Source organism: Carlito syrichta, unplaced genomic scaffold (assembly GCF_000164805.1).
Source record: "Carlito syrichta isolate Samal-C Ts95f unplaced genomic scaffold, Tarsius_syrichta-2.0.1 Scaffold155190, whole genome shotgun sequence".
NCBI lineage: Eukaryota > Metazoa > Chordata > Mammalia > Primates > Tarsiidae > Carlito > Carlito syrichta.
Window position 1 is genome coordinate 65,257 of NW_007099286.1, and position 23,178 is coordinate 88,434.

The window sequence follows — 23,178 nt, forward strand, 5'->3', positions numbered from 1 at the left end:
AAAAAAAAAAAAAGGAAAAAAAAAAAACAAAGAGTTTAACATCTAAGTGTTCTTCATAATGCCACCCCACATTTGGACACAGGACTCCATTCTAGAGATGGGAACACTGAGTCCGTAGGCCTTTAGAGGCAGATATCACCAGGCAGCTGGAGCTGGAACACTAGAACTTTGTGTTTGTGCCAGTTGTCCCTGTTCCTTCTCATACATTTAGACCAAATTCTTATCCAGATTTCCCATAGAAGGTTCATAAATTTCTAGTCTCCACCTTTCCTCAGCTTCCTTAGGTAGTATGATTATTGGGAAAAATCACTGCATCAAAATTAAGCCTCTTGCTTTTTCCATGCTACTGCCTATAAATAAGGGAGTGGGAAATGATTACTTTGAACACCCTCATTAAAGGCTGGTTTGGTTGCCAGAGCATAGGGCTAACTTCAGGGGGCTCAGCTAAGACTTCTTTTTCATGTCTTTATTTTGTTTTGAATTTTGTCAGCATATTGTTTAGTTTTCCCTTCATCTGATTCTGTATTCATTTTTTAATATCTAATGTTGATTAGTATGTTCTATTATTTATAGCCTTCCAGAGGATCTCAAGGGAGTATAATCTCCATTTGAGAAGGTGATTTCCCAATTTCCATATAGCTGATGAAAAAGTAACTGCCATTGCACTGACTTTTTTCCCTTCACTCTTGGTGTGTGGTATTGTGGGGCGTAGACACCCGAAATCCTGACTGGAGATGCAACATGGGCCCTGCTGCCATTAGCACAAAGAGCTTGACTAATTGACTTGCAAAATATAGGTTAGGGAGTTTTATGGGATATCAAATCATCTTCCTCTTTCTCTGATTAAAGACACAATATTGTATTAAGTAGATCATTATATGGGTAAAAGGTTAGAACTTTATACATTTAGAGGTGTCGTGCTATCTTCCCCCCTCCTGCCTTGTGGCAAATAACAGATTGGAGACAGAGAAACTCACTGTTCATGGAGCTCTGGAAAGTCTGAAAAGCGAAGTTAGACTTAAAGGCGGGGAGTTTGTCTTAGCTTTGAATTTCCTGAGCCTTTTTGGTTCCGATAGAATAGTCATCTTAAAGTTGAATATTCATTTGTTCTGGTTCCATTTCTGTCAGCAAGGGAAAGGATGAATACATGAAAGGGGGCATGGGCAGAGCAGTGGCTGAGTTTGAAACCAGAGTGTCTCAATTCAGGCTGCTTGTGAGTAGTGGTCGCAGGGCGTTGAGTGGGTGCATCGATGGGTGGGGGAAGGTGTAGTCATTCCAAGGCCGAGCTGCCTCTCTGTCATACCAGAATGCCTTGGTCAACCATCTAATGTTATCAAGGTCTTCCTGAAAGGAGTTCTAGGCCCAAACCTGATACTGAGTTTTGAAACTTCCATATGTCCAATAATAACCTCCCAGCTAATCCATCATACTGCTCGTTTCTGTGCATTACATATTTCAAAGTCAGAGGACCTCATGTCTACCACAGGGCTGTGGTTTTTGGAAGGGGACAATTTCAAGACTTTCTGGGCTTGATATAGCCATTTTCTTTCAATGTCTTAGGTTGGTAGTTCTTTAGAAATGATGTCTTAAGATGTGTGTGTGTATGTGTCTAAGTATAGTTTTCTTGAATTTCTCACTTCAGTACTTAACTACACATATGTGCACGAAGTGAACTCTTAGAATTTGGCTACCGGCTCTCTTTCTCATTGTGTGAGAAGGCGGCAAAGTCGCCAAATTGGAGGTGGGGCCAGGTGGGCCAGTAGAGCTGTGATTGGTGTTTCGCTTTGATGTGTGGGGGAGAAAACGAATCACAAGTCACTCTCTGGAAATGAGCCATGACCCGCCCACAGAACAAGGACCCTGAAATCCCCAGTACCAGTATCTCCAGGATGTCTTGGCTTTCAGCAAGCAGCTGTTCAGTCGAACTCATTTCAGAACCAAGAACAGTTTGTCACAATTCTCTACTCTTGAACTGCTGATGGAACAAAGGTCTTGGAGATTTGGGGTAGCTGTGGAAATAGAGCCCTTAACATACTAAAAAGTTTGTGGTGTGTGTGTGTGTGTGTGTGTGTGTGTGTGTGTGTGTGTGTTGGGGAAGAAGAGAACAAGAGCAGAAGATTGAAGGAAGAAAGTTGAGGAGGGAAGAACTAAAATGTGCAATCTCATCCCCCAACCTTCATGTCGAAAATGGGAATCAAAGATGTAGCACTGTGTAGATACAAGAGAAGACAGTCATCTCTCTGGGAATAGGATACGTCTGGGGGACCTGGAATTGCTGTGTGACCTTAGGGAAACACTTGCCTTCTCTGGGTTGAGCCCAGCCCATTGTTCACAGGGGCATTGCTGGTATTTATAGACTGTGTTTGACAGTCCCGAGTGAAAGGCAACTTCACTTCTCACCCCAGAATAGCAAACGTTGTTTCTCATATCTAGGTTGCTGGGACAGCTTCCCAGGAACCTAATATTCAGCAGCTTTGTGACGTTGGATGGAGGGTTTTTCTTATTAAATGAGTAGATTGATTTTTGCCACTTGACACATTATTCTCTGGGTTTAGGTTTATTTTACCCCAACAGGTGGAATCTAAAAGATTAGGTGGTCTCGCCTGGCTCACAGAATCCTGTTTTTTCTGTTGGCCGAAACCCAATCCAGCAGCAGCAGGATGTCCATGGAGGCATGGGCCCTGGTAGAGTTCGCGACCCACTGAGGTTGCTATTGATGCTCTCCCTGGCATTCTTGCTGGGGTGGCCTTGCCTGGTGGCTGTGCCATACAGATTCTGGGTTTGTGTGAATGCGTAGCTTGGTGTATGGCCTCTTGCTGTGCCCCATCCCATTGCATTTCATAAGCCAGCAACTGCAAGGCCAGACACCCACTACCTTCCAGACTCCCGCACGTGTTTGAGAGACTGCAAGGTGTAGGGCGCCTGATTGGGGAATTGGGCTTTGGCCCAACGGGAGAGTCAACTTGGGAACTATGGCTGCAAGGGAAGCCTTTTCTTCCAGGGCTATGCCTTGGTGGTGATGGGAAGGGGGTGCAAATACTTTTTATATTTTCTCTTTTGATTTAAATACTAATCTCTTTTTTGGGGGGGCCACGTTCTAAGCAAGTGCCACAGAGGATTTCTTTTTGGCTTGAACTTGATAAAATTTAGAGAGCGCAAGTTTATACACACATGGTCTTGGACACATACCCCCTCCCACCCTCCCTAGATCCCCAGCACATATATCCCTTAACGAGCTGTTCTTAAGTGAGAATTCCTATAATTTTGAGGTCTTATGTTGGAATGCTGATAAGGGCAGGACACCTCAGCCCCATATGCATTTTTGCTTGAGTTGTTAACCTTTCCTCCCTTCCTTCTCATTTTTTCTCCCCCTCCAAAGTCCCCCTTCTCTTAAGAAAAAACACGTGAGCCATGCTGGAAGTACAGACTTGACCTCAACCTCACCAGGTGCGGCTGCTGACCGGTGCAGAAAAATAGGAAATATTTTTTTTTAAGGAGGCAGGGTTGGGGGAGTTTCTGTTCCACAATCACTGCCGTTTCAGTAAAAAGCAACCCGGTTTATCTGTAAAGCCTACTTCCCTTTCTGGTGAATGTGGCTGTTTTCAACAGCAGAGGACCCCGATTGTTGGGAACTAAAGGGAGGGAAGATGAGAAAACGGAGATGCTGGAAATGGAGGCTAGAGAGAAAGAAAAAGGAGAGGAAGTGGAAAGGAATAAAAGGGGGAAGACAGAGGCAGGGGGGGAGAGAGGGTTGGAATTTGAGCTATTTTCAGCTGAATGTGAGTGCAGATTTCATCAGGCTTCTGGGCTGCGGGGAAACAGACTGTGCGGACCTTACGTGTAACTTCCTGTGAAGCGGCCGTGGTGACTGCATTTTCTGACACTGTCAGAGTCTGGACAACCCTGCCAGCTCCTGGAAGGGCAGCCCAACAACTGTCACAGGCGAAGCATCAAAAGCATGAGCTGTCGATAGTGACCTGCATTTGCAGAAAATCTGAGGGCTTTCTAATTAACGGAGGAGCTCTAAATGAGAGTGAAGCGGTTCCACGAGCCCCTCATATGCAGTAAGTGTCACGACGCAGATAATCATTACATCTAACAAGCTTCTGATTCTTAACAGAAGCTATGAAACCCACTTGCTTATAATGGTTTGGTTTCAAAGGGAAAAAAGCAGCCAAGAAAGAAAAAAAGGAAAGAAAGGAAGAAAGAAAGATCAACAAGAAGAGAAAAAAAAAATAGAAAAGAAAAATAAAAAGAAATCCTCACTCTAGTGCTTTGGGCAAATGCTCAGACCCATTCCCCAAATTCTTCTTTTGTTGCTAGCTGAATCATTTGGATACATCTTCTGTTTTAGATTTTCCTTACTGTAATCTGTGTCTGCTAATATGCCAGCTCATTCATTTGATGTTTCCTGGAGACGAGCATCCTCCGTGAGTTATTTCTGACAATTGCAGCATTCCACGGGGTCTGAATTGTTGAACGCAGTGCCCTAACTTAAATATTACAAGCAAAAACACATGACATAGGCAGCAATCGAGTTGGGTTCTCCCTTGGACGGAGAAACAGACTGGAGCTGAAGGGACTTGCCTGAGATCACTTGGGACTTGCCTGGACTCAGGCCTCGTGACCCTGGTCAGGGCTCTTTGCAGGGAGGAGGGGAATTTGAACCCCAGTTTGAGGCATTGATTTAAAACAGCTTCTAAAGACCGGAGTGGAGCTGATCATTTGTGTGTCTTCTTTTCTGGGTGTTCCCCTGTCAAGACCATTTCTCTGCGACAGGACATGTATTAGAGGAGTAAAGGACTGTAAACCCTGATTGTTGACCAGCATTGTTCAGGAAGTGCAGCATTAAGGAGCAACAATTCTACTCTTCAAATAACCCACACTATCCTTAAAATTATTCGCGGGAAATGAAATAATACAAATCACACTGCCTGATACTTCTCAAGCATCTCACAAAGTAATCACAGGCTGAAGTGCAGGTTTTCCTGCAGTGCCTTATCAGTAAATCAGATTTTGAGCATTTATCAGCAAAAGTTAGATTTAAGCATCATGTCTGTAATGTTTGAAAGAAAAGATTTGTTTCAGTGTGGACTCTGCCAATCAATGATCTTCCAGCTTGACTCTGCTATCAATTATTGCTGCAATTATTTGTCTAGTTGGATATTTAAAATGTCATCAGAAAGAGATGATTACATATTCCAGAAAGCAAGGCACTGTATAATCAGATGAACTGACTCCAGTTAAATGTAGTGTGGTACCCACCTGTCCTTCAAAAGTCGAATTCTTGAGCTACCACTGAAGCAGCCGCCTTCTGCCCCATTTTCAGGAAGCTGATCTTAACCTTGGGCTGCAGTGTGCTGTCAGGGTTAGGCGATACTCAATTATGGAGAACTTTCCAAGTCTGAAAATGGAATGGCTCCTTCACATACATGAGAAGTGCATTTTGGTTATCTCATTCAATTCATCTGCAAATCTATAAATAAGCAGTCCCTCTATTCTTCTTGCTTCCTGTGGATTTAAATGCCAAATCCTGATTTGTGGCAAAGTTGTCACATGCCCCTTTCCCACTCTCTGTGCCTGGTGCCCAGGAACTAAGCAGTGGCAGTGGAAATTACAACTGTTTGGAAGCCAAGAAAAAAGCTCCATTTCTCACTTTTCTCCAGTTCCGGATATTCTCGGCCCTGCTCCATCTCTCAGCCTCCTCCCCACACACCTCCTCCACTGCACACCCTCCTTCTGTCTGCGCCATGAACAGGAAACAGAAATACAGTTCCAATTTTTTTCTTAATGGAGGAAAAGAAACCACAATCTGAACAAACAACCCCAAAAACTCCAACCAAACTAAACTCTCTAGATGGAATGATTCAAAATGTCCTAAGCGTGTAGAAATCTCCCCTTTAACAGCTGCCTCTCTCCCTGGGAGGCAGGAGTGCCCTTATGACTGGATGTTAAATCTGAAAGTGACAGCCACACCCTTAGCTGGGAAACTTCATTCCATCCTCCCTCACACACCTTTTGACACCAAGACCAGAACTGACCAGAGGTTCTGGAGAAGGTCTCTCTCTCTAGGTGGGTTCCCCGAGTTTGAGAATTTTCTGTGGGGCTGTCTGTCTATTGAGGCTTTCCCTAACCCGTTTCCCAGATAACAAGCTGAGCAATTATCATTACAGGACACCATGGTGGTCAAAAGACTCTCCCAGCATAACAGAAAGTGTTGGGGGTCTGTTAGGAAATTAATCTTGGCTCATGCCTGTAATCCCAGCACTTTGGGAGGCTGAGGCCGGTGGATTGCTTGAGCCCAGGAATTTGAGACCAGTCTGGGCAACATAGCGAAATCTCGTCTCCACAAAAAATAAAAAAATTAGCTGTACGTAGTGGCAAGCATCTGTAGTCCCAACCACTTGGGGTGTTAAGGTGGAAAAATCGCCTGAACCTAGGAGATAGAGGCTGCAGTGAGCCGTGAGCATCATGATCGTGCCATTGCAGTCCAGCCTGGGCAACAGAGTAAGACCTCGACTCAAAAATAATAATAGTAATAATCATCTCATCTGTGAAAACAAAAAGCATTTTAAAACACTGGAGCCACCCAGGCATGGGGGCTCATGCCTGTAATCCCAGCACTTTGGGAGGCAGAGGTGAGAGGATTGCCTGAGCCCAGGGGTTCGAGACCAGCCTGGGCAACTTCACAAGACCTTGTTTTTATAATAAATAAATAAATAAAAATTGGCCAGGCATGGTGGTGCGTGCCTGTAGTTCCAGCTACTTGGATGGCTGAGGTAGAAGGATCACTTGAGCCCAGCAGGTCAAGGCTGCGGTGGCTGTGATTGTGCCACTGCACTCCAGCCTGGGTGAAAGAGTGAGACTCCAACTCAAAAAATAAAAATGAAAGAAAAACGCTGGAGCTCTGTGTTTTGTGTGTTGGGGAGTGTGGGAGAAAGAAAGATGTAGGGTGGAACACCAAACAAAAAAAGGCACAAGTCATTGAAATGGAGAAGAAACACTGTCTCTGCTGCAGTCACTCTTAGCCAGGGGCCATCGGTGGACAGAGCTGTCACCCTTGACTGCCTCCTCCTTCACCAGCCAGTTTGTAGCCTGGGTAGCCTCAGTTCCAGCCCCGAGTGACCCAGATCAACCTGCCACACTGCCCTGTAGGGGAGGCAGAAATTGCTCTGACCCTTGAGAGCATGGTTATGTGTCTGTGGTGAGTGAGGTGTAGTGTGTTAAAACCACAAAGCAGAGGTGTGAAGGGCATGGGTTAGCTCTTGGGAGACACAGATGCACCCTGGGCTCTGGATGTATTTACTTTTCCTGGGATCCCTGCTTCATTTTTGTTTTCAGGGTGTGCTTTTTCTCTCTTCCCACTAGCACAGCAATCTCAACCTTTTTGGCATCAGGGACTGGTTTCGTGGACAATTTTTCCACAGATGCAAGTGGAGTTGGGGGGCCGGGGGGTGGGATGTGGTGATCATCAGGCATCAGATTCTCATAAGGAGCCTGCAACCTAGATCCCTTGCATGTGCAGTTCATGATAGGCTTTGTGTTCCTGTGAGAAACTAATGCCTCCGCTGATCTGGCAGAAAAAGGAGCCTCACTTACCCGCTGCTCACCTCTCATGGTATGGCCCTGTTCCTAACAGGCCATGGGCCCGTATTGTGGCCCAGAGGTTGGGGACCCCTGTTCTAGCACGTCCCAAGCAGAGGTGGGTGGCTGGGCTTGGGCGTGAAGTGCTGTGTGGGGAAGGGATCCCTGCCAGGATTGCCTCCTGAGTCCATGTGGTTTCCATCCAGGGCCCTTGTCAGTCGTTGACCTGGGAAGTCCCAACCACCCTGAGCACACCAGGGCTTTGTATTCTTCCTTTCCTGGGCTGTGCCAGAAGCTGGAGCAACTTAGGGGACAAGGTGTGGGTGGCTGCAGGTGTTCTGCCTGCATCTGAGGCAGGGAGGCAGCCGGGGGCTTCCAGGCTAGCCTGTAGTGCACCCCCTTGACTTTCTTCCTAGCCTTAATTTTAAGCCCTTTTAGTAGAGCAAAACTACTTAGAACTATGACTTCTAAAATGGGACTTGAACGGATGTACTTCAAACTGTTCTTTCTCTTGGGGCAGAAAGATGGGGATACAGGTGGGGAATGAGAATAAAGGAAAATATGGAGGATTGCTGAAAAAAAAATTGAGGGGAAGAAAGAGACCCAGACTAGTAATTGGGACCAATTCCTCAGAAGATGTAAGGACATTTGACATCCATTGTAGCTCTTCTGGCTGTGTAATTACACAGCATTTGGAAGGTGAATTATTAACCTGATTGTCCATAACAACCATTCAGTAAATATACAATTACAGATTGCCAAAATAGTACAGTGAACTGATGGCCAGCAGCCACTTTCAAGGGGCTGTAATCATCTCCCGGGTCAAGGGTGACCCAGAGGCTCCTTGGTAGTGAATCATTTACCAGGGAGACCTCAGAGACTTGGAGAGGGGAAGGTTTCCTCTGGTCACCACTGGCTGCATGGCCTGGTCTTTCCAGCCAGGTCATTTAGAATAGCTCTCCAACAGGAAGAAGAGTCCACAGCACAGCACTTGATTTCTGAGTATTTATTGAGGGTCCTTCTGTGCCCAGCTTGGTGTCAAGCAGTCAGAGGCTGACGACATGGTCTTGGTTCTCGGAAGGCTTGAACTCTGGTTGGGGAACCAGTGGTAGGTGCATGCTGATGACAAGGAGCCCTGGGTCCGAGAGTAATGTAGTGGAAAGCCAGAGCCAGAAAGGTGGCATATTCTCTGCAGCCGCTTGCATTATCTAGCCAGATGTCTCGTGTTCCCAGCCCCCTGGCCTTTAGCCACCCCCCACCCTTGGTGCAGAGGGGCATTCATCTCAGCAGGGCCTCCTCCTGGGGAAGTCCACAGCCGGCTTCATGCTGGAGGAGCCACCAGAGTCAGCCAAGAGCCGGAGGCCATAAATGCAAAGTATGATTTAACAAAAGCAGCTTTTGAGTGAGAAAGCTGAGTGGAGTTGTCCCAACCTGTCAACTTCAGATTTCTTTCCTCCTCCCCATAAATCAAAAAACGGTTGGTGGAAGGGAGGGACAGAAGCGTTTCATTTTCAGATTTTGTAAGAAAATAAAATCAAATCAAAAGAACCTGTCCCACGCTGATACCTTACATGCCAGGTTTGAGCCTGAGGCAAATTTTTGTGGCCATGTAATAAGCCTCTTTAAAATGGTGACAGACCCTTGACTCTTTGCCTTGATTTACACTGATAAAAGACATTTTATTGCGTTAGAGCGGGGCAGGAGTACAGGATGGTTCTTGCCTGGTCGGCCTCTTTGAAACCGCGTCAGCCTGCCCTCCACACTCCCCACCGCCTGACAGGGTTTGAGCACGATGGCGGCGGAGATCTGTGGACCGGTGACAGAGGGGGCTTTCTACCCAGCAGTTGAAGGTTGAGGCTCTGGAAGCAAAAGGATTTCAGCCTGAGGGGCTTGTTAAGGGAGAGTTAGTCTTTCACGTTCCTAGTAGACCTGAGAGATCTTGACATTGGTGGCCTTTGGTCGGCCTCACTGTGGGGACTGTGTCGAATGCTAGACCTACAACACCTCATTGCCCAGGCAGTCTTAGAAGGACTCAAATAAAAAATAATTCTGGGGTCTCCCCTGTAGTGTGTGGCCCCTTTGCCCATAGAGGCCAGGTCGTCACAGGCTGGGTTCCCAAGTGAACCTGCGCCGTGGGTAGAAAGGAGTTGAGGATGGTGTGTTGGTTTGAGGAGCTTGGAGGTATCTGGGAACATTGGATGTCACTCCCATTGAATCAGCAGAGTTAGTAAAAACAAATTGACAGTCAGCAGCATCCTAGTCCGTGGCTAGACTGGGGCTTCTTAAATGACGACAGATTGTACCTGTGGGCATCTCCTTTTTGTTCTGGGAACCTTTTCCAGATTGGTCAGCAGTATAAATGAAGGATTCAAAATTGGATAAAAAGCCAGGAAAATAACTATGAAGCCAGGAAAGCAGGCCTGTCTTTTGTTCCATGGGACTGTCAGAGAAATTTGGACTGTGGCTGGAGCTGGGCTGCTTCATGCCGGGGAGGTGGGAAGGAGCTGAGGGACTGAGGAGACTGTAGCAGTTGCTGCCTGCCCCGGGCAGAGGCCTGTTTCTGAAAGAAGGACTTGCTGTCTTGGGAGGAGGCCTGGCCTCACAGCACTGGAGCCCTCCTTCATTCAGCCTCACCTCAGGCGAGAGGGCAGCCTACTTTTGTTCCTGAAGAAATGTCAGAGCCTGACCTGCTAGACCATTTTTTTTTTTGTAGAGCTTTGAAGCCTTAAATTAGTTCTCATAATTTCCGAGCAGCTCTGTGTTAACCATAGAACATAATAGGTTTTAATTCTGGAGGATGGCCAATTCTGGTTCTAAGAATCTCTTGGTCAAGATTGTCACAGAGTATTAGTGCCTTAAATACTTCCCCTGAAACACACACACCATTTTATAGCACCAGAAAGGGAAGCGATTCAATTGCCTGTAAGTGGTCATAAGGCTAGTGCCCAGACAACACCTTCGGCTGTGGCCCACCTTGGGGACCCCTGAGCTGAGCGGTGGGAGTAGTGGTCAAGAAGGTGGGCACAATTTGGAGGTTCAGCCCTGTCCACACTACTTGCAAAAGGACACTTCTGAGATCTTCCATTTTCTTACTGGGAGACAAGGATAACACCTTCCCTCATTCCACAGGATGACTGTGGGGGCAGATGTGAGGAAAGTACTTTGGGAAAAACATAAAGCCTTCCATAAAGACCAGGAGTGCTTGAGAAGGGTGAGGCCGGGCATAGTGGCACGTGCCTGTTGGTTCCAGCTGTTTGGAAGGCTGAGGTGGAAGAATCACCTGAGTCCGGCAGGTCCAGGCTGTGGTGGCCTTGAGGGTGCCACTACACTGTAGCCTGGGCGACAGAGTGAGACTTCAACTCAAAAAAAAAGAAGGGCCTGGTCTGGAGGCAGGCTTCTCTGGCCTTTTCAGCAGTGGGAGAGGCCTGACGGAGCCTTCCTGGGTTGTCCATCCTTCCAGCTCCTTCTGGCTGAAGTGTTGCCTGGGCTGCCCACAACTGCTCATTGTGTCTCTCTTCTGTATCACTCCAGCACCACTGTCCCTCTGCCTCCACAGTGCTCATGAACAAAAATATCAGGGGTCTCTTATACACACCATGTTTGCTTTTCTTTAGCTTATTATGGTATTTTCTCAAGATTGATCAAAATGGTGATATAGAGGCATACATTACATTTGCTGTGAATTGACACAAATTTTAAAAAAAGATGGCCTATTCAGAGTAATTTTGGAGTTGTGTGTTCTGTTGGCTTTGATGGAGAAGGCCTTCTCTGCCCTGGCAGGTCTTATCAGAATCAAACGTTTGCAAATGGTCATTCTCATCAGATTTGTCTTCAACAGCCCTGATGCTTCTTCCTCCCTTCGGCTGAAATTGTTTTTTTACCTTTCTCAGGCACCTAATACTTAACTCAGGAGACACTCAGGTATGGTTTTCAAGGGTTTCCAGTCTAAGATTACGACTTTCCTTCCTTCATTTCTTGGGTGGAGTAAGGGGGCCACAGAGGGTTGTTTGAGAATACAAGTAAGTGCGTGTGAAGTTGGACAGTTTAGATGACAGAAACATGTTCAGGGCAGCCTCTTTTATAGTTCACCCCTTCTTCTAACTACAAAGGCATTGACTGCAGTTGAGCCCCACTTTCAGAAGGCCCCATACACACAAAAATCTCATTAATGGAAACTGATAAATTAGAGGGTGATTTTTCACATTACAGAAAGATTGTTAACTTTTCAAAAGGTTTCACCACAGGGTTCCTTTAAATAGTGAGCTCCCCCACTGAATTTAAAGTGTTTGTTTACAGATCATTAACTACTTGACAGAGAGGATATTGGGGGGTGAGAGTGGGGGGGAGGAAGACACACTTAAAAGGTAAAATGCGAGAGGCCTTGCCAATTTTCAATAAGCCTGGAAGGGTGACGAAACATCTCTGAAATTATGTTGGTTAGCAAATGCGATTCAGTTTACAGAAACTCGCTTTACACAGGGCTTTCCAGGAACCCTCCACGCTGATGGGTAGCAGGGACCACAGGGTGCCTGAGCATTGCTGCCCTGGTTTGAGGTGGCTGGGGAAAGCACCCACTCTTCTTAGTGTCCTGTGTGTGCCCTCCTGAGCAGCAGGCGCTGGGCTCTGGCGTGTGGCCGAGTTTTGCCACTGGCCTTCTGGCATGAGCTGTAGAGACCTTTTCCCTTGACATTTAGCCTGGGTTTGTGGGAAGTTTCTTCCTGGTTCTCTGACCTTCAGTCTCATTGGCTCAGGACTCACCTAGGTTTCCTCCTTGAAGCACAGACAGGTGAATTTAGGGAGACTGTGTCCCAGGAGGTTGAAATCTACCATCTGGCTCACTCTGAGTCTAGGGATTAGCCCGGGGCGAGGCCTAGCCCACACTCTCCTGTAGGCCCCTCCTAATTCCTGTCAAGGTCATAGGGGGTGCAGGGCAATCCTGGCCAGCTTCTGGCCAGACCATAGTAGGTCTCTTGGCTGGTCCCAAGGAAGCTTGGACTGATATAGCAGGCATGAGGGAAAAGTCATCCATCTAATCCAGTCTTCTCTTTTTATTTTATATTTATTTTTAATTAATTGATTGATTAGTTTATTAATTACTTTTTGAGTCAGTCTCCCTCTGTGCCCAGGTTGGAGTGCCACTGGGCTCAGGCGATCCTTCCCCGTCAGCCTCCCAAGTAGATGGAACTATAGGTGCATGTCACCATGCTCTGCTAATTTTTTTGATTTTTTTGTAGAGACGAGGTCTCACCAGGTTGCTCAGGCTCATCTCCGAACCCATGGGCTCAAGCAATTCTCTCGCCTCTGCCTCCCAAAATGCTGAGATTCCAGACATGAGCCACCATGCCTGGTCAGTGTTCTCTTTTTAAAGATGAGAACACTTAGGACTAGAAAGGAAAAAGAATTTTCTCAAAGTCACAAGCAGCTGGTGAGGGGCAGAGTTGGGACTGCAGAACCTAGATTTCTGACTTTGCTCTAGCATTCTCTCAAGTCCCCGCTTCCTAAAGGAAGAAAGGAATCTGGGGAGTGGTGGCATTGGGACTGCATTGGGCAAAGGCATCTTTAAAAGTAGTTTGCAAATTACCTGATAAATGCCTCAGAAAGGCAAACCTACACACACACACACACACACACACACACACACACACACACACACACACACACACACACACACATATACCCCAAACCCTGAAATAAGGAGTCATAGCCGGAGTAAGGTTACCCCCATTTTCCCCAGGACTTTGAAGAAAAGAAGGAAGGGAAATTTGGAGGGAAGGTCAAGATGATGACTGAAGAGACAGAGTGGTACAGTAAAATCTCAACATTTCTTGAACAGTCATTTGTTGAAAAAGTGTCAGCAAATACAAGCCTATCTTAAATTTGCATTGATACATCTGAAAGAGATTATGTAAGTCAGATAATATTGCAAAGAAGAGTATGGCTGTCAACGCTTGCTTGCCTGACTCAGAGTGAATTCTGCCTTAGTGGGCCATCACCATTTATAAGGGGGAAAATTGAGGTAGGGGGGAGGAAAACAAAATAGAACAGATGAAGAACCTTCATGGAATTTCACAGTAGTTTACATGGATGTATACCTTATTTTAAGAAAATGTGAAATTTAGGCCAGGCGCAGTGGCTCACAACTGTAATCCCAGCACTTTGGAAGGCCGAGGCAGGTGAAGCCCAGGAGTTTGAGACTGGCACGGGCAATATAGCAAGACTTCATCTCTACAAAAAACAAAAAAATTAGCTGGGCATGGTGATGTGCACCTGTAGTCCCAATTACTAGGAAAGCTGAGGCAGAAGGATTGCCTGAGCCCAGGAGGTCAAGGCTATGGTGAGCCGTGTTCATGCCGCTGCACTCCAGCCTGGGTGACAGAGTGAGACCCTAATTAAAAAAAAAAAAAAAAAAAAAAAAAGGAAAATGTGAAGTTTGAAAATATAAATTTGTCAAAGCAGAAGACTTCACAGAAACCTTCATTTGGATGATCACATTCTTTGTCATTAACCAGACGAATTTGTGTGCAATATTTTGATTTTGATTAGAATGTAACTACCTGTTGGGCCCTATTTACTCTATATACATCTTGAACTTGGCTTCTCTGAGCATCCATATAGAAAGTCCAGCTCATAAGTTACCTCGTCCCTAAAGCCTCTCTCCTTCCTTTCCAATGGAAGTAATTTCTCTTTCTTTGAATTTCCACAGCAGCTCATCTGGACTTCTGTCAGGACATACTTTCTGCATTGGGGTACTCCCTGCAGGCCTTACCTTTCTTGCTAGATGAAGGCTGCTGTGGGGGAAATCTGTGTCTGCATTTTCTTTCTGCTGCCCACAGAGGCTAACCCATTGCTTTGGGCATTGTAGATACTCAGTAAATATTTGTTGAGTGAATGCATGAAAGAATGAGTGAATGGAATTTATCCTGGGAAGCACACGTTTTGCATAGTGAGGTACCCAGTTAAACAAACAAACAAAATGATCCTAAGACAGTTTGTCTTTTTAGGCAGCTGCCCTCTCAGTTTCCTAGATAAGTTTCACCATTCTAAGGCAAAAGCTTAAAGTGTAATAAAAATTTATCTAATTCACGATCAAGTGAAAATACTTTGGGCCCAGAGCCAAAGAATATTATTGGAGTGAACTTTTTTCAACACCCTAAATTTAACCAGCTGGAATTCTTTTTTTAAGTACCATCCTATTCAACCTTTTGAAATGAAGGATTTGCCTTTTAGTGGGAAATCTGCATTTCAACACAAAGATGGAACACAATGTCTTTGGCTTAGTTACTCTTCAGAAAAGCAAGCTTTTATTTTTTTTGAATTATATGCTTTACTTATGTTAAAGACACAGCTTGCAGAAAAATTTTGTTTAGTCCTAACAGATTGGTGGCTTGCATTTTTATAGATAAAGGGGCATGCAAGATGTCATCTGTACCTCCTCTTTTTTATCCAGAAAAGGCCTAGGATGAGAACTCTCAAAAGGTGAAATTAGTAACCCATTGTCTGGGTAATCAAGGCTCTGAGAGGATAGATTTGGTTGAAAAAAGAAAAAGAGTTTAAAAATGAGGGACTGAGCCGGGCTTGGTGGCTCAGCCTGTAATCCCGCACCTTGGGAGGCTGAGGTGAGTGGATTGCCTGAGTCCGTGGGTTCGAGACCCGCCTGGGCAACTTGGTGAGACCTCATCTCTACCATAAATCAAAAAACTAGCCAGATGTGGTAGTGCATGCCTGTAGTTCCAGCTACTTGGAAGGCTGAGGCGGAAGGATCTCTGGAGCCCAGCAGGCCGAGGCTGCGGTGGCCGGGAGTGGCCACTGCATTCCAGTCTGGGCAGCAGAGTGAGACTCCAACTCAAAAAAATAAATAAATAAATAAATAACGAGGGACTGATGTAATTAAAGTCACTGATGAAGTATCAAGGAATATAAGGACCATGAGTGAATTTCAGTGAAGGAATGCTGTAGTGTGGTGTCTAGAGTTCTTGCTTGCTATTGTTTTTGCAGAATACACTTTTTAAAGAGCATCACAGTTTCATAAAATCTTAGCCAGTAAAAAAGCAATGAAGGAAAAAATGCTCATGTAAATGCTCATTTCTAGAACAAAAGGGAATGTGATTTTGACAATATCAGAAGGTTAATTAAGAAGTCTGTTAGCAATGATAAAGCTGGCACATTTTCAGTTCAGACTGACACAACTCAAGACATAGGCATAGTTAATGTTTGCTCTATAATACCCTGATAAGTCAGAGAATCTAGGAGAGAAGAGCTGGTATCTATGACAAACGCAGGGTCAAGAGCTAAAAGCAGCTGAATAAAAAGGACATTTGCTTTGCAGTTAGATAAAGAAGCCTCTAGTTCACACTAGCTGCACTGTTGTTGTTTATGTGGCTTGAATCCAATCATTGGATTCAGAACTGGAATTGGTTCCTTCAGCAAACTCAACAAATGTTCAGGATGCATTTTAAGTGTAGTCTAGAAGGTGGCTATGTGGGCAAGAGGGAGGATCTGAGCATTGTGGACCTGGAAAGGACTGTAGGAGTCCTTTATTTTGGCCCATCACCAACATAGAGATTCCTCCTCATCATGGTAGGTTGTCATCCATTCTCTTCTTGAAGACCCAGGGTGAAAGCGAGGTCACAGCTTCAAAAGATAGCCCTTTCCATTTGGGACAGCTCTTATGTTTTTATACCTGTCTTGTTGAAAAAACCATGAAAACTATTGTAAAATATTTGTTTAAGAAAAAAATACATACACACAGAGTACACATCTATGTACTCCCATAGAAGGCCTGGAATTTAATACCTGGTAACATTTGGGTTCCCGAAGCAGCCATTAAGTGTATTGGAATGATGTTGCTTAGCTGTTTTGGCACAGTTGGAAATTCACAATATTACCTGTTGATTAGTAGAGAGTTATATGGCTGTAATACACGTCCAGTGATTAGTTTCAGAAACAAATAGCATGTTAATAGTTAAGGAATCTTTGAGATGTTCTTGAGAAAACTGAAAACTTGATTTAATAACCTTAAATTCCAGGGACATCCCTCTGGGTTTAGAGCTCTGTGTCAAAAGTTGGTACCCAGTGTAAATAGAAATGTAAAGTGATCAAATGTGTAACATTAAATCAAAATAATTCCCAGTTTGTTAGAGGTTTTTAATTAGACCTGAAGAATAAGACTGTTTATTCACCTATGAGGAATCTTTGTACCCTAATAATGCATAAGGCATTTCTGAGGCCCCAGTGGCAATGCTGGACCTAGAGAGTCCTTTATGAAATAGAACAGGTTGAAACACCTTCCACCAGAGGAGTGCAAGGCGTTTGCAAACAGATTGATTCTGAAGTGGGAAACGTCACATGAGAGTCCAGAAAGGGAAACAAGAGTCCAGTTCTTCCTCTGTGCAGCATGCCACGACTGCATTCTCAAACACTGCCACTTTTACAGAAGCAGTCAGGACCCCATCTGTCTGGCATAAGTTGGTTTGAGTGTTGTCTTATGCTCAGAAGGCTCCCTACTTGATGGAGAGCTTGGGCATGTTCCCTGTCATGGCCAATGATGGATGGAGGGTGGAACCTCGATTTCCTAATGGAGGAACCCTTAGGGATTCCCCAAACTTAATCTGTCTTTTTTCTCTTTTAATTTTTATTTTGAAATTGTGGGGTACAATTCAGGGTTAGGTATACAAATGTTCATTGTGCAGGTACCCTTATTGATGAGGTGTGCCCCCTTCCCCAGGTGGATATCGACTACTGTCAATCCCAGCTACCCTCCTCCCTTAATCTGTTTTTGACTGTTCCAGTCTTAAAGGACATGGGCCTGGACACAGGGTCGACTGCCTTATGGCCCATAGGTCTCTGTGCAGGGAACATCAAAGCTTAGCTTTCTTTCCTTCCCTTACCCAAAGACAGTAGTGCTTACTGATTGTGCGTCAGAATCTCCTGCAAGGCTTATTCAACACAGATTGCTGCTTCCCTTCCCTGCCCTCACTTTCTGATCAGTAAATCTGAGGTGGTGCCCAATAATTTCCATTTCCCAACAAGCTCCCAGGTGATGCTGATGGTGGGTGGGCCTGGGTCTGCAGTTTGAGAATCACTTTCCAAAGCACCAACAGAGAAATAAAGAGGACTTACCTAGATCACCCGCTCCCCAGCTAGCAACCAGAGCCGTCTCTGTCTCTCCTTGGGAAGAATGAAAGTGAGGGTGGGAAGAGAAGAGGCCCTCAATCAAGGACAGCTCTTTTTTTTTTCCCCCTCAGCCTGGGAAGACAGAGCTGCTCCTGGAGTTTGATGCACAGAAGCATTAATTGTGATACTTTACTTTGCCTAAGCTGTGATGAAATAATTGAAGGCATCATAGCAAGAAGTTAAACCCTAGGGAAGCTATTAACAATTTAGCATTTCCAGTTCACGTGGGAATGTCGATTCTACTTACCAAGGAGAATATTATGGACGTGTTTAGTGGAAGAAGCAGCAGAATCAGCTGGGTCCCCAATTGGCTTTGCTTTGACCCTCTTCCTAGAAGAAGATAAATGTTTGAGTCTCTCTTATCCGAAGACAATGAGCTTTTTTAAAATTATTTTTTAAAGTAAATAGCTTGTTAGACTGATTTAAATGGTTTGTTTCTCTTCAACTAGCTAATTCTGCAGGGGAAGAAGAGGTAGAGGGTGAAGACAGCAGGGGTGAGGCCAGGAGTCCAGGCAGCAGGGAAGGCCTTGTTTTCCAGTTGTGAGATCAAGTCAGTATCTTTGGACCTTTTGAAAACCCTACTCAACGCTGCTGGGCTGGATCCTCCCTCAAGAGCTTGTTAACCTTTGTTAATAGGTCAGTAGAAAGAGAACCCTCTTCAATGGCACTTCTTGGGCATTGAAGGACAAGGCAGGAACAGCAAAGGGCAGGAGACAGATGCTTCAGGAAAGACCACTGGACCAGGGGTCAGGAGACTGATTCTTATCTTCACTTTGCGGTTAACCGTCAGTATAGCCTTGGATAAGTCACTTAATTTCTCAGGCTCCAGTTTTCCCATCTGTGAAATGAAGACATAGACTTGATGGTCTCTAAGGTTTTTTGCAATTCAAAAAACCAAAAACCACAACACCAGAAACTCAGATCCGCTTGTTGATAAGACCTCACTGTGCCATGTGGTCCGGCGCTATATCGAACTAGTCCAGCTGCTGCTCCCGCAGCTCAGCTTGTTTAGGGCTAATGGGTTTGTGGACAGGTTTGCCAACACGTATGGGGCTAAGCCTGGATTAGGTTAGCAGTTCTCTCATTTCTTGTTGGAGGCCTGGTGAAGCACTTTAGGGTATTCTTCCCAGAGTAAGCGGCAGGGAATTTGAAATTAGACTCTCCGTATGCAAGGGTCCAAGTTAAGAACGTTGTTGCTTTTATGCTGGGGTCACAGAAATACCTGAGTTGTGTAGATGTCCTAAGAAAAGGATTTCAGTTTTGGCAGCAAACAAACTTATTAAGTGGTTGAGGCAAGTACAAGTGCAAAAATAGATGCTCAGATTTCTCACTGAAAAATACTGTGACTAGGCCGGGCTTGGTGGCTCAGCCTGTAATCCCAGTCGTTTGGGAGACCGAGGTGGGTGGATTGTCTGAGCCCACGGGTTCGAGACCCGCCCGGGCAACTTGGCGAGACCTCATCTCTACAATACATCAAGGAAAAAAAAAAAAAATTAGCCAGGCGTGGTAGCACGCGCCTGTAGTTCCAGCTACTTGGAAGGCTGAGGTGGAAGAATCGCAGGAGCCCAACAGGTGGAGGCTGCGGTGGCCTGGAGTGTGCCATTGCACTCCAGTCTGGATGACGGAGTGAGACTCCAACTCAAAAAAAAAAAAAAAAAAGAAAGAAAAAGAAAAATACGGTGACTAAATCTGTAGTTAATTTTACCCCATACTCTCAATTTATTTAACATAAACAGTCAAATGGAGACGTACTTGTTTGTTAAGTCTGGTTTTCTTGCTTTTGTTGGTTCATTTTGTGGCATTTATTTTGTTTTGGATCAGAGAGGAGGAAACGCTATTATAGATGATCTCAGACTAGGTGGTACCTCCACCAGGTCCTCCCTTTGCAGGCCCAGTAACAATGGATTTATGCCGGCTGTGTGAGAGCAACGCGCCGTTGTTACCCACCAGGCTCCTCATGAAAGAAAACCTTGTCCCAACTGCCTGGCTGTGCCTGGCAATGTCTATATAAGGAGAACAGGATATATTTTACACGGGAGACTTGCTATCCTAGAGTATAACAACAACACTCCTAAGTGCTCTTAATATTAAGCTAATGGAAAACATACTCTGTTTACTCACCCTCAAAGTCTGTTTTTCTTCTCTCCTTCCTCCTCCAATCATCACAAACTCCAAGCCTCTAGAACACAAGGAGCTCCTCCTACTCTCTCCAGCCTTCACTTGTCTCAAGGTGGACTTCTACACGGTTAGTTAGCTGAAGGTGGACTTGGAAAAGCCAGGAACTTACCACACAAACCATAAAATCCACAGGTTGCACAATCCAAATATTTCCTTTCTCAAAAAAGATTTTTGCTGGAAATGCTCAATTGACTGCTAGATTCATGTTTATTAGTGTGAGAAGTCCCTTTTCCTCACCAGAGTGCAGCAAAGTACAACAGAATGGCAAAGGAGGTGGGCCACAGTTTCTGAGTGCCACTGTTATTGGAGGCTGATTGTTTTCTTGTCATTGAATGATCCCAGAAGTTTAATCTTCATCCTCCACTGTTTTGTACTGTGAGAAGCCACACCTGAACAGGGTCTTCCATTGACAGAATTCTGGAGTGTGACCCGGCCAAGTCCTGAAATGCCCAAGGTTCCCTCTTGCATCATTGAAGGTCCTATTATAAATACAGCATGGGAAGAGGGAGGCAGTGGGATGGGGAAAGCGGAATGAAACTCTACCCCATAAAAAATGGTTCACAAATCCACTCATTTCGTATCAGCATGTTTTTTGCTTGGGTTTGTCTATAAAGTGAACGTATGTATGTAAACCAGCCTTGCAGATAAATCTCTCCATGTTTCCAGCCCACCCACAATATTACCTATTTTCCCCTTGCTGTTCACATGTCTCTTACCACAAAACAACAATCAAACAACAACAAATAAACCAGCGAATGAACCAAAGACCCCCCTTCTCATACCTAAAACAAACCCCTTCCCTTTTGTCAAAAAAGACCAAAATTAAAAACAACAAAAACTGTGGGAAATAACTCACCACTGTTCCTTTGTTTCAGGCCTTGGGCCTGTGAAGTATCTGCAAGGCTGTTGTAATGATGTTAATCTATTTTAATGGAATTGAAATGTGATATCCTGTGGTTTACAATGCACATTGTTTATGGCTTTCTTGCTTGATTTTGGATTTCTTTCACAGATAAACTTCTGCACTGGAGGGGCCTCTCCTCCCCTCGTTCTGCACACGGAGCTCTAATCCCCACGCCCGGGATGAGTGCAGAATATGCCCCGCAGGGTATTTGTAAGTTGAGCCTTATTTCTTCTACAAATGTCCATGTGTGTAGAGATGAGAGTTGCTGGAAATTACCCTTACTTTTTAAGTACTGAAGGGAGTTACTTCCAAAATAGATTGGCATATGCATTATTCCATTACTCACTTGGCACTCGCTTCCCTACTCCACTCAGCCCCAGAGGGACATCCTCCCTCCATCTCTTCCTTTCTTCACTGAGGAGATGACAGAGGCTCATCCCTGAGGGTCTTCTCCCCAGGGTCTCGTCTGGCTCCATGGCTAGTGGCGGATGGGTCTGTGCCTTCAGAGCCCATTTTATGGCCGGACATTCACTCCTGTGGCCTCATTTAGGATTCTGAATTTAGTCCGTGGCATGCATCCTTAGCCAAGGCCAGAACCAAAAGGAGTCAGTTTAGGGTCGCTCCAGAGTTATTCTAATGCCTGTTCTTTATGCATTTACATGTGTATTTGAACATGGTATATCTTAGATATACATGGTCCATTATAGATGTGCATATATATGCATACACACATCATTTCTATTTATTTTTCTCCCAGTTTTAGAGAAAAATGCACAGCATCCTAGTTAAAATGTGATGGTTCCACTGTCACTGTTAGCACCACTACCACCACCACCACCACCACCATCACCACCACCATTTCCTTGTTCAAGTCAGCGTTCATAATAGGAACCTTTTTATGAAATTTAAAAGTATACATTTATACAAATGTCTTTTAAAAGATGTTGTTTTAGAAAGTAATACAGTTTGCTCCTCTAAGGAGGAACACATGGTATGAATCATGCATGGCTAAAATGTTGGGGGAGGAGGTGATTCCACCCCAAACACGAAAAAAGCAGGTTCAAGAAGAAAAGAAGTATGACATCTAATTTTTATTTCGAAAGTAAATGAAAAATAACCTACCGTGGAGAGAAATAAAAGGGAAAGGGTCATGGGAAGAGAATGACCAAGAGCAAGATGCAAGAGTTCAGGCTCTAAAGAGAACTGTTTTTTTCAATGGGAGAGAAACTAGACTTAGCCATCTCATGAATGGTATCTGAAGAGCAGGGCATGCATCCTGAGACCAAACTCAAAGCCAGTTGTTTGTTTTTGTTAACTCCTAGGTAATCCTAGGTAACAAAGAGTTATTGTGTGAATTTCACAAGCAAGTCCTGAGGGCTGGGTGGTGCAGGGGTTAAAGCACCTCACCTGCCCCCCCCAACCTCACAAGCTGGGCCTAAGCCTGGTTAGGTCACAGATTGCAGAGAGTTTGGGGGGTTGGACTCACCCTGTCAAGTCCCTACATGCTGGCTGGGTGGGGAGAGCTCTCCTCATTTTACTGGGGGTGCCTGGGGCCCGCTCTTGGCTGTGGGAACAGAGCCACCCTTGGAGGGAAGGGAAAGAAGGGAGTGGGGCAGTTGAGAGGAGGGTGGAGTTGAGAGGCCAAGCTGCTGGCCTGGGAAACAGTTCAGCCCTCTCTCTCTTCATCTTGGCTTTTCTGAGAGCAGAGAGTTTGTTTTGCTGGGTAAGAAAATTGGATCTTGATTTGAAACCCCTGCCCTTTTCCCCTTCCCACAAAGAGGGAATATATAGTTTGCTGGTGCCCCTGCCAGGAGGACCAGTTTAGGAGTGACCAGAACAAGGTATGTAGAAACGGGTTGTGGGGTTCCAGAAAGCTCTAGAACAAGGCGGATGCCCACCCACTCAGCTGCATGAACTAGCTGCCCTTGGCTTTCAGAGCAATTAGCACTTAACTTGTGGCCTTCCTGCTGGTGGACCAGTCACTCTTGCCTCTCTAACCAGAGCCTCCTCCTTTGGGCCTGGGGTAAGGTCTGAATTCAGACCTCCCTATGAAAGCCATTCTGGGCATGTAATGTGATTAGTCATTACTCTCCATAATTAATCACACTCGGTAGTAATGAAAACTCATATGTTGGCCCTGATAGTTTACAGAGGGCTTTTATATACTTCTGTCATTTGGACCTCACAACAATTCTTTAAAGGTATTGTTCTTATGCTCATTTTACAGATAGGAATTTTAAGCCTCAGAGAAATTAAAAGACTGCCCCAAAGTCACAAGCCAGTAAATAACAGAGTCAGTTCAGCCTCAGACCTCCTTGTTCTTCTGAATCTTGAGGCTT

General features: G+C 45.1%; 1 protein-coding gene across 1 annotated transcript in view; it reads left to right on the forward strand.

The window, feature by feature from the left end:
- The window catches only part of LOC103252357 (B-cell lymphoma/leukemia 11A-like), a 101,757-nt gene that overhangs the window by 65,248 nt on the left and 13,331 nt on the right, over positions 1-23,178 (forward strand). The window contains 1 exon segment of the mRNA XM_021709055.1: positions 20,948-21,049. Within this exon segment, the coding sequence (XP_021564730.1) occupies positions 20,948-21,049 (102 nt within the window).